This window comes from Anguilla anguilla, chromosome 6 (genome assembly GCF_013347855.1).
Source record: "Anguilla anguilla isolate fAngAng1 chromosome 6, fAngAng1.pri, whole genome shotgun sequence".
In the NCBI taxonomy this organism is placed as follows: Eukaryota; Metazoa; Chordata; class Actinopteri; order Anguilliformes; family Anguillidae; genus Anguilla; species Anguilla anguilla.
The window spans coordinates 36,338,373-36,350,764 of NC_049206.1; the positions used below are offsets into that span (position 1 = coordinate 36,338,373).

Genomic DNA, 12,392 nt, shown 5'->3' on the forward strand with positions numbered 1-12,392 from the left:
CTCAGCATTTATTTCCTGGTATTTTTATCTAGATTTGTTAAACAACTTAGAACATAGAACATTCAACACATTTTGTATCAGACAACCCAATTTTTAGGTGAGCAAAAGTATTGGAACATGTGACTGACAGGTGTTTCTTGTTGCCCAGATGTGTCCTGTTAGATTGATTGGTTAAACAATAAATAGTTCTGAATATCTACTCTTGGTTTTAGCCTTGGGTTTTGCCTGTGAAAACTGCATTTGTGGTATAAAAGATAAACTAACATGAAGACCAGAGAGCTGTCTTTGGGAGAAAAGCAAGCTTAGAAAAGAGGGGAAATTGATCAGAGCCATTGCACAAGCATTGGGGATAGCTTGTACGACAACCTGGAATGTCCTGAAAAAGAAAGAAACCGCTGGCGTACTGAGCAACAGATATCGAACAGGTCGACCAAGGAAAACAACAGCAGTTGATGACAGAAACATTGTGAAAGCTGTGAAGAAAAACCTCAAAACATCAGTCAGTGACATCACAAACAATCTCCACGGGACAGGGGTGAAGGTATCTCAACTGTTCGAAGAAGACTTAGAGAGCAGCAATATAGAGGCTATACCACAAGATGCAAACCACTCATCAGTAGTAAGAATCGGAAGACGAGATTACAATTTGCAAAGAAGTACAGAAATGAGCCACAAAAGTTCTAAAACTTTTTTCTAAAAGTTTTATGGACTGATGAGACCAAGATTAACCTCTACCAAAGTGATGGAAAGGCCAAAGTGTGGAGAAAGAAGGGATCTGCTCATGATCCAAAACATATAAGCTCATCTGTGAAGCACGGTGGAGGAAGTGTCATGGCTTGGGCTTGCATGGCTGCTTCTGGAGTGGGCTCACTAATCTTATTGATGATGTAACTCATGATGGTAGCAGCAGGATGAATTCAGAAGTCTACGAAAACATTCTGTCTGCCAACTTACGGAGAAATGCGTCCAAACTAATTGGTAGGAACTTCATCATGCAGCAAGACAATGACCCAAAACACACTTCAACACAACAAAGGATTTCATTAGGGAGAAAAAGTGGAAGGTTTTAGACTGGCCAAGTCAATCACCAGACCTTAACCCAATTGAGCATGCATTTCACCTCCTGAAGAGGAGATTGAAGGGAAAAACCCCACGAAACAAGGAACAACTGAAAGAGGCTGCAATAAAAGCCTGGAAAAGCATCACAAAAGAAGAATGCAACAGTTTGGTGATGTCAATGCGTCACAGGCTTGATGCAGTCATTGCAAGCAAGAGATATGCTACCAAATATTAAGTGTTATTTGCTTTCATTTACTTAAATACTCTCTGTTCCAATACTTTTGCTCACCTAAAAATTGGGTGGTCTGATACCAAAGGTGCTATGTTCCAAGTAGTTTAACACATCTAGGTGTAAATACCAGGAAATAAAAGCTGAAATTCTGAACTCTTGTCTCATGTTCATCTTTTTATCTCAACCCCAAATGTATTCAGTGTATTGCAAAAACAAAGGAATTGGCCTTGCTGTTCCAATACTTTTGGAGGGGACTGTATATAGCAAAGGGACAGTTCTGAATGGTAAACATTGATCAGAGACTGTACAAATTCACACAAGGATAGCCATAATCCACAACCATTTCTTAAAGGGTTACTTCACATTCACACGAATCATATCCTCAACTTGGCACCCCCAAAATCTCGCTCTGCCTCCAAATCAAACCAGTCTACATCTGGGAGATTGCCTACGCTGTATGCCTGTTTGCATGTATGTATGTGTACGCATACTTCTCATAGTCTACATTTATATGCATTACTGTTCTCACTTTCTCATAACAAACACTTTGCAAAAAGAAACATCTCATAAAAAACACCTTTTCAACGTACAAAAATGCCAAGTTACTCACACACACAAAGCACTGTCTATAACTCGCAAAATAATAAGCACCCAACATACGCACACACATACACTCACATACATCTTTATCTGTGCCATAAATCACAATTTCCACCCATGTTTATTTTAATAATGATTGTTTAATAATAGATACACTTTATTACAAAAACAAACAAAACTAAACAAATTTATCCAGGGCTTGTGAGGTCCAACAATACAGGGTATTCCAGCATTTACCTATTATCTAAAAACTAAAGACCTCATCTCTGAACACCAGTAAAGATGTCCAAAGCTTTAGATGTCTAAACTTTTTAGAAGCAGCAAGTCATCTTCAGGTTATCTCCAGATGAAAGTGTTTTCAAAGGTGTTAATACCTGAACTCATCATTTCACAAGAAGTACTACACTGTAATAATTTTGATTTACTCCTCCTCGAAATGAAAATGGAATAATTGTTGAGAAAGTATGACAATATAAATGGGGATGGCATATATTAGATTTTCGATAGATTTATGTATTAAAAATGTATTTCCATAGTGCTTGAAAACAATAATTGTATTATCTGCCAACCAACCAAACTGAAATAAAGTAAAGAAGGAGAATAATGACACTTTCATCTGATCATCCAATGTAGGATGACAATGTTATATTATTGGGCACAGGGTATTATTTTCCTTCAGTTCATTTTATTTTGTAAATCACCATCAAACGTAATATATTCAGCATCATGATTTTTATTACCACTTTCTGTCTCACCTGCTTTAGTGTTTTCCTGTGGGAAAGGGGTATGGCTGAGATTTAATGCTCATTCTTTAGCCTCCTACCACCCCTGCTGCCCCCTCCCATCCCACAAAAAAAGAAACCACAATAAACATAATGAAGAAACTGGGCCTGCCAAGTGTCCTTCACATTCCCAGCCAGAGAAAAGCAGTCCAGAACATCAAAATTGTAGAGGAAGGGACTCTGATGTGTCAGCAATTGGTTACCCATTTCTAATAAGCTGTGTGCGCATGTGCATGTGTTAGGAAGTGTATGAGTGAATGAGAGAGCAAGGAAGAGAGAGAGATACAGTGTATGTGTATTTACCAGGTTCTACAGGCTTTTGTGTTTATGTATCTGTTTGAATGTTTGTAATATGTCATTTTGTGTTTAAGTGTGTGTGTGTGCATGTACGTGTCTGAATGTGTGTGTGTGTGTGTGTGTGTGTGAAATCTACTGTCTTCTGTTTTGCCTTGTGAAGGTCTGGTCACTATGGTAATGAGTGCAGAGCTGTGTAAAATCGCCTAATGCAGTTTGGGTTGCCGACATGCAGAGTTATGAAGGGTGAACCCTTCTACTTTCAGAAACCGCCTGCAGAGTATAGTCAAAGTCTGCTCCAAAATTTTTGGACTCCCTGTCAGAGCCCTCTCCACCCTATGCGAGCAGCAGATGCTAAGGTCAGCTGGCAGGATCCTACAGGACCCCACACGCGTCCTGTTCCCTGCGTTTGAGTGGCTCCTCTCAGGACGTCGGCTTTGCTGCCCAGGCTGCAGGACACAGAGGAGAAGGGCAACCTTTGTCCCCAAGGCTGTTCAATAAAGTGATTTGAATTGAATTGAATTGAATTGAATACTTTCCCTCACCAGCATAAATTAAACCATACCGTGTTTATTTGTTATTTGAATAGTAACAAAGCTCAGTAGATTGTCAATTTAGATTGAGGGAACAGGCATACTGCTGTCACAGCTCATATTAAATAAATCATATTTTAAAAAGGAACAGTAATTGGTCTCATTTTATGAGGCTAAAAGCACAGTCAGTTATGATAAAAGCTTATTTTAAAGGTGGGTGGTCAAAATGAAAATGCAGTCACACGTGAATATTTGAAAATATAAAAACCATGATGCCTACATCTTGCAACATGGAAAAGTAAATATACTGAAAAAGATTGTCACGTCACCACTCGGCTCATTTTATGAGAAGTAGATAAAGAAGTGGAAGATTGCAGTGAGGGGAACCATATTTAGAAGGAATTTCCTGTTGTGAGAAAAATAACCATTATGAATATTCAAGAAAAATAGTTTTTTCTGTTACTGTCCTAATAAAAATAAAAATAAAACACCCTGTACTGATGAACACTGCAGTCACAACAAAATGTATTGAATTACATATTTTTGATTCTGTTATACTTGCCAAGGACTCATTTGAAGGCAACTTTGAAATGAACTGAAAAGGTGTTGCAGAGTACTGTAAATAATGTTGGAGTGCTGTACTAATATTGTCTACTATCCATTTAAAGCTCTTTAATATAATTTAATATGTCTTTACAGAATTACATAGAATATTTACTTTAAGCAAAATAAATATTACAGGTAGGCAGTGTACATTTTTTGTGTTTGAATTTATTTGTGTGTGTGTTTGTGTACATGTGACTATGCACACATACTGAAAATAAATTCTGGTAATTTAATTGTACTGCCTTTCTTCATTATGAATTGGGAATATCACTACTGATTGTTATATGTATATGACAGTACCAAAACCTTTAAAAACCAACTGACATTCTGTACATTAACCCTTTCCAGTCCGAGCATTCTTACAAGCCAAATTCCTCATTTCCGTTTCATGTCTGTGCCCCTGCCAAATAAAAGGGATCATGATTAAAAAAATATATCTCTGTGAAAATCACTATGAATTGAGAATATCACTATTCATTGTTAGATGTATATGACAATAGCAATCCTTTAAAAAATAACCAAATAAAGAGATTCTGTGCATTAAGTGAGGAATGTAAAACAGGAGATTAGAATCTGGTAATCCATGCTGGCCCTGAAACCCCTGTCCCCCAGCCCCTGCAGTCTGGGCATTTCAGGGACAAATCAGAAGGTGAAGGCATAGACCACGCCCACTACCACAATGTTGCCGATGGTGGCAATGATGGCGACCCACAGCCAGATTGCATCCCGAGACATGGGCTGCGGCTCCTCCTGTTGCCCGTGGGCTATGATTGCAGCTGCATGGACACTGGCTGAGGAGTTGAAGAGCGAATGGTCAGTGCTGTAGTCGTCGTTGGGGGAGTCCATGAATGCTCCCGTCATGACAGGGATCTAAAAAGCAAGAGAGGAAAATCTAAGTACAATCACAGTCCTTATAAAACTGTGGACACTCAGCTGTATTTTCCGGAACCAATGGTGCAAGGTGCATGGGCACTGTCAATGGCATAGGGCATGGGTACACTGGGTGTACCTACTGAATTCTGGTATTGTAGTGACCAGAGGCAAGGAGCACACAGCTCAAGCATGAGGTGTAGATGGAAAAATGGGTGTAATTAGGCTGAATATATTAACAGTTGCAGCTGGATTCAATCATAGCCAATCAAATGACCTCTTTTCATTCCCTTTATGAGCCACACACTTTCTGGCTAGCATATTGTCAGATTCCGTGGTATACCACTATAATGGAAGACAAAGATATACTCATCAGAATAAGCAGAGGAAATGGACGTTCTTGAATGAGAAGTGCAGCATAGGGCACTTTTTCCAAAAATTGAGTTTGAACAAATCTCATAAGAGAAATTTGTTTGAATTTTCTACCATCACAATTTCAATACATTGCCAAAATGTATATTATAATGGCTCTGTTTTAATTTCAGATCAAAGATCACAGAAATAAAATAAGTTGATATCAAATGCTGCTCAAACAAAAGAAATAAATACAATGCATGAGTCCATCATCAATGGCATGGCTTACTGAAAATAAACTGAACTGACTGATATCCTGGTTGGAGAGCAGCTGCCGACTACATGCGTTGCAGGGAACCTTCTCCTTGGGTATGTCTCAAAACCTGTAAGATTTTCAAATGGCACTCCTGTGGTGCGGTGTAGGTACAATTTTTTTTGGCTCCTCAATTTCAAATGTATAGCCAACAGGCTACGTGTATAGCATGACCCACAATTGAACTTAATTTTAAGCCACCTAAGGATATACCATCCAGACAAAACAATAAAACAACTTGTTTATCAGTCAGTGATATTGAGCATTGTTACATTAGCTTGGGAAGAGATAACTAATGCAGTTAATGCATTTACATTTCATGCAGATATCATTTTAACTGTAGTCACATAATTCAAATGAAAAAATAGTTCAAATTGCATTTATTGTCATTACAGACAGGTGCAAGAAAAGGAATAGAATGCAGTACCACAGGGCAACATAAGAATAGCCATAAACAATTATAAACAGAAATAAATACAGGAATTAACATTATAAGAAAGACAATGAACAATAAAGGCAAAGAATGCATTTGTCCAGCTTGGGGGATTCACATCAAAGTCAAATTGGACAGCATATGATTCACCAAAATGGTTGACTGGCTATTGAATAGGTTATGATTTGACTGGGAAAGCCCCAAAATAAGCAACCTGCCATACAGTACACTGGGCTGCGATTTGCACCATAGATCTGGTCTAAGCGGGCAGGTGGCACAGGCGTGAATCGCAGACTATGCTGCACTTCACTGCTTGCTCTTCACTGACACACCCCCAATAGCACATCTCCTTCTACTACTGTGCACAGAAAGTAACAAATTAAAAAACGGGCTCAGTTGTGTCAAGATCCATGAAAAAAATGCCACTTTTCCAGTACGACAGCTCACCTCATGCCATGCACAGGCTGGAAAATACAACCATGCTAGTTCTTCTTTTAATTCAGTGTTTTATTGAGGAATCAGTCATCAATACAAATATTTCTTGCAAACAGTCATTCTCTTAGAAAAACCCATCAAACCCCCCCTCACCCCCCACACACGGGATATATTCAAACATTTAAATATAGTAAGCCAAATTGAAGAAAAATAAATGTTTATAACAATAATAAATATAACATGGAATTTTAATGCAAAAGAAGCATTTTAACTGTGGTTGCAATGTCTCTCCACATCTCTATAGTACCTGATTTAGCGCCATTGAATCTAGCTGAAGACATCTCCATGTGCACAATGTCTAAAAAATCTGCAGCCTGTTTGACAGTTAGCTGGTTTGGTGGCAGCCAGCACTGAACAACAATCTTTCTTGCAGCGGTCACACCAGCCATCCAGATTTTACATTCTTTTTTAGTAAGCTTAGATCTGGAGATGTCAATGAAAAATGCCAGGATCCAACCATAGGCAGATGACAGCACGTTAACCACCTTTACCAGCCCAATTATAAGTTTTTCAAAAGGTTTTTTTTTTTTGTTACAGTTGAAGTCGGAAGTTTACATACACTTAGGTTGAAGTCATTAAAACTCATTTTTAACCACTCCACAGATTTCATGTTAGCAAACTATATTGTTGGCAAGTCAGTTAGGACATCTACTTTGTGCATGACACAAGTAATTTTTCCAACAATTGTTTACAGACAGATTATTTAACTTTTAATTCACTATATCACAATTCCAGTGGGTCAGAAGTTTACATACACTAAGTTGACTGTGCATTTAAACAGCTTGGAAAATTACAGAAAATGATGTCATGGCTTTAGAAACTTCTGATAGGCTAATTGACATTATTTGAGTCAATTGGAGTTGTACCTGTGGATGTATTTTAAGGTCTACCTTCAAACTCAGTGCCTGTTTTCATGACATCATGGGAAAGTCAAAAGAAATCAGCCAAGACCTCAGAGTTCTGGTTGGTGTTTTTATATACACACGCATTACAGCCCTTTTATATATACATATTTACATAGTTCCCCTTTAGGGGAGCAAAGTAATTGAACAAGTTAACCACTTAAAACCGAGGGAATTTTTAAAGAGTCACCTCTGTTGTAAATTCCATTATCCATTATTGTTTTTTATTGTCTTTATTCTGTCATGATTATATGTACTTATAATACTGGACAAATCCAGATTTCTTTTTCCAGTCATACCCCAGGATGTATACAACACCAGGATAAAATTTCAGAGTGGATTGAGCAAAGCAGTAAAATTTGACATGCACTTTCCCAAAGGTGGGCCCAAGTGTCCCCAAAACCTATCCAAACTGCACCAAACCTCTCCAAATTGGAATATTGTGCATATCTTTTTCCCAGCGATATTCCATTTCCTGCAAAACAAATATTCTTTACTTACCCATTCTCTCTTTTTGACTAAGCCCTGGATTTCAGACAAATAGTGTCCTTATGGACAGTTTCTATGTACAAAATGTGTTCATCATGGTTACTTATTGTCAGGGTTCGCCCGGGTCCTTCCAGCACCAGCCGCTAGATGTCGCCAGCACTCCCTTATTCACTTTTGATTTCTTTCACCTGTGTCTGTCCTGATTACCCAGCCTCATTAAGTGTCATCTGTTCCACCTGTGTCTTGTTTGGTTTTCTCTATTTATTCCATGTCTTTCGTTTCCAACTTTGCTCAGTCTTGAGTTTTCATGGACTCTGGTCTTACCTCTTGCTTCTTGTGCACTAAAAGTTCTGCTTGTTGTTAAAGTATATTTGGTCATTTAGAGTGTTTACTTGTTTCTTTGTTATCTGTCCTTTGTGTTCCTGTTTAAGACCTTTGTTTTTTTTGTGTATTAACTTTGTTCATTTTTGGGAGTCTCATCTCCGGTTTATTTTGTCTTCCCTTTGTTTAGCCTTAATTCAGTGTTTTTGTAGTTTTGCTTTGCACTAGTAAAATCTTTATTGTTTGCCACCTCATCTCTGCCTCCACCTTGTTGTCTGCACCTGGGTCCACTCAGTACACCGCCTTACAGCAAGACTGAGCCAAAACATGGACCCAGCAGAAAACCAGCCCCCTGAGATGGAGCGCATACGGGCGGCACTGGCGAACCAGGGGACTGCGATCGGTCGCCATGAGCAGATGCTCCAGCAGCTCCTGGACACCCTGCAATGCCTCGCCCAGGCCGTCCAGCAGAGCCAGGCACAGGCTCCACCTATGGCTCCTGCGCCAACACTACCTCCCATGGTCCCGAGCCCTCCACGTCACCGTGAACCTCAACTGCCAGAGCCAGAGAGATACGACAGTAACCCGGGAGGGTGTCGGGGCTTTCTCATGCAATGCTCCCTGGCTTTCGAGCTCCAGCCATCGCAGTTCTCCACCGAGCCCTCACAAGTGGCGTACATTATCACACTCCTCACGGGCAAAGCACTCTCCTGGGCCACAGCCATCTGGAACCAGAAAACCCCAGCCTGCTTCAGGTACCAGGCTTTCACTGAAGAGATGCACCGGGTTTTTGACCACCCAGTCAACGGGAGGGAGGCATCGACGTGGCTACTCCGGCTCCGCCAGGGGGTACACAGTGTAGTGGATTACGCCATCTCATTCCGCACTCTCTCAGCAGAGTCTGGATGGAACAGTGAGGCACTCGTCGCGACCTTTCAGGATGGCCTCTCTGATGGCATTAAGGACGAGCTGGCATCCCGGGAGGCACAGGATGACCTGGATACGCTCATTGACACAGCCATTCGCATCGACAACCGGCTCCGGGAGAGGCGAAGAGAGCGCTACGCTTCCTCTTCACCACTTCCAGGACACAGAACAGCCCTGGGGACAACATCTCCCGAGCGCTTCCGAGTCTTCCCGAGACCATCTTCAGCGGTGACAGAGGAGCCTATGCAGGTAGGCAGCACACGGCTCTCTCAGTCCAAATGGGACAGGCGGATGAGAGATCGCTGCTGCCTCTACTGTGGGAACCCAGGTCACTTCCGTTCTTCCTGCCCTGAGCTCTCGGGAAAATACAACTCTCGTCCAGGGAAGGGAGAACTGTGACGACGCCAACCATCTCTCCCAAGCCCGAGGCGACCGGGGCCCTGCTGACAGCCTCTCTCGCCTGGGGAAACCAACATCACTCCCTCCAAGCTATGGTGGATTCCGGCGCTGCAGGTAGCTTCCTGGATGTGGAGCTAGCTAAAGACCTAAAGATCCCGCTGGCACCTCTGGAGCGCCCTCTTACGGTCACGGCCCTGGATGGAAGACCACTGGGCTCCGGCAGCGTGTATCACCTCACCGCCCCCCTTTGGCTGTCAATGGAGGGAAATCATTCTGAGGTCATCCAGCTCCACCTCATCCGCTCTCCTGAATTCCCGCTGATCCTGGGCTACCCATGCCTGGCTCGCCACAACCCACGTTTCAATTGGGCCACTGGGCGTCTCACCGAATGGGGGCCAGCCTGCCACGCCACCTGTCTTTGTTCCAGTCCATCCCCTCACCCTCTCGAGTCTCCAGTCTGTTCTCAAGTTCCAGTCCATGTCCAAGCTCCGGCCTCTTCTCAAGCCCCAGTCCATTCCCAAGTTCCAGTCCACGTCCTAGCTCCAGTTCATGTTCAAGCCCCTGTCCATCCCGAGTCTTCACGAGTGCCCCACGAGTACGCAGACCTGAGGGAAGTATTCAGCAAGGGACGGGCCACCACTCTTCCCCCCCCATCGGCCATATGATTGCGCCATCGATCTCCTGCCTGGCACCTGCCCCCCTCGAGGACGTCTCTTCTCTCTCTCTGCCCCTGAGACTGCTGCCATGGAGGAGTACATCCGGGATGCGCTCACCTCTGGGTTTATCCGCCCTTCCACCTCCCCGGCTGGCGTGGGCTTCTTCTTCGTGGGCAAGAAAGATGGTGGTCTGCGTCCCTGTATTGACTACCGTGGCTTGAATAAGATCACAGTCAAGAATCGCTACCCACTCCCGCTCATGTCCACAGCTTTCGAGCAACTCCAAGGCGCCACCATCTTCACTAAACTCGACCTTCGAGACGCTTACAATCTCGTCCGTGTCCGCGAGGGGGATGAGTGGAAGACTGCCTTTATTAATCAAAATTGAGACTCCTCTTTTCTTTGAGTTATATGAGGCTAAATATATTTGATTGAAATGCTGAGTTAACTTCTTGTGTTCCATTTCTGGTAATTTGGCTTCTTGTAGTAGACACACATCAGCTTGTAATTTTTTGAGATGGTTTATAATTTTGGTTCTTTTTGCCGATGAGTTGATTCCATTCCAGCTAACAAACTTTAATGCTACAGACATTAGTTTTTACACTTAATGACATTTTTGTGGTGCAATTGTACATATTTTGAAACAGCGTACTCCGTGCAAACTTCCCTACATCCATGAAATGCACACATACAGCATACAGAACAGAAGAGACATGAAACTGAAGTGGAGAGGGAAAAGAAAACAAACAAACAACAAAAAAACGAAGAAAAACAACAAAGGACTTAAAAGACATGTGAGAACACAAAAAATGACATACAGGGAACAGTATGCTATATTGTGGAGACAACAGTGTGTAAGTTGGGTGTTCTATTTTAACCCTTCAATGCCTTCTGTTGGGTGATATTGTGATCTACTGGAAGATGTAAAAACCATCAATTAATAAAATGAGTTATGTAAAGAATATGAACATACAAACATAAATATACACGCCTAGCTAAGTCATACCTGCATACACACACACACACATGCAAAAGCCCACATGCTGGATGTGTGATCTTACACATACATACATACATACATACATGTATATATACACACGCCTATATATACACACACACACACACGCACACACATACCTACATATACTCAGACATACACACATACATATATGTATACACAAACACACACACACTTATGTACATGAGAAAAACAATACATTGTCTAAGTAGGCACTATTTTGTGTTACGAATGGGTACAATGATTGCGCAAATGATGTATGACACGTGCGCATTGATCTGAGTAGTTGAACTTGAGTCAACACCATTAAAAGTTATGGAAAAATAGCAGTTCCTGTTAAACTCATTATTTTACTACTGTCTATTTACTACAAAGAATTCAGGCAGTGTAGTAAAAGAGGGCACATACAGAAAATGTGTAAATCAAAGCAGTATGATAAACAGACAAAGAAAACTGGAAAAAGAGACAGAAAGCTGCATGAAGTGACTGAAACAGACTCAAATGATTCACATGAAGAAGACTTGTCATGTCTTGAGCTGTACACAATAAAAGACTCTGATGATGAAGTGATATGGCTGACACCACAAGTACAGGGAGTTGCATTGAAGATGGAACTGGATACTGGATCAGCTCTGTCAGTGATCTCATACAAGGACTATAAAGAAAAGTCCCCAAATCTGAAGCTAAAACGCACCGCAGTGAGACTGAAAACATACACAGGTGAAAGAATAACTCCCATTGGGAAACTGAATGTAATAGTGAAATATGAGAAAAAGAGATGCAACTTGGAGCTTTATGTGCTGAAAGACGGAAGTGTGCCATTTTTCGGACGTGAATGGCTGAGGAGCATCCGCCTCAACTGGCATGAAATAAAGACAATGAGACTGGCCTCAAAGCAGAGCACATGCTCTACAGATGAAACACTGAATCAGATACTGGACAAGCACGGACAGGTGTTCCGAGAGGGAATCGGTACCCTGAAAAACATCAAAGCACAGATCGTACTGGAGGACAACGCAAAGCCAAGATTTCACAAGGTGCGTCCTGTGCCGTATGCCTTACGCCCTAAGGTAGAAGCAGAGCCGCAGCACTTGGAAGAGCAGAGAATC

General features: G+C 41.7%; 1 protein-coding gene across 1 annotated transcript in view; it reads right to left on the minus strand.

The window, feature by feature from the left end:
* Window positions 1–3,517: 3,517 nt before the first annotated feature.
* The window catches only part of LOC118228975 (uncharacterized protein C14orf132-like), a 61,686-nt gene continuing 52,811 nt past the window's right edge, over window positions 3,518–12,392 (minus strand). The window contains exon 2 of the mRNA XM_035420571.1: window positions 3,518–4,976. Within this exon, the coding sequence (XP_035276462.1) occupies window positions 4,749–4,976 (228 nt within the window). The 3' untranslated portion in view covers window positions 3,518–4,748. The remainder of the gene's footprint in view (window positions 4,977–12,392) is intronic.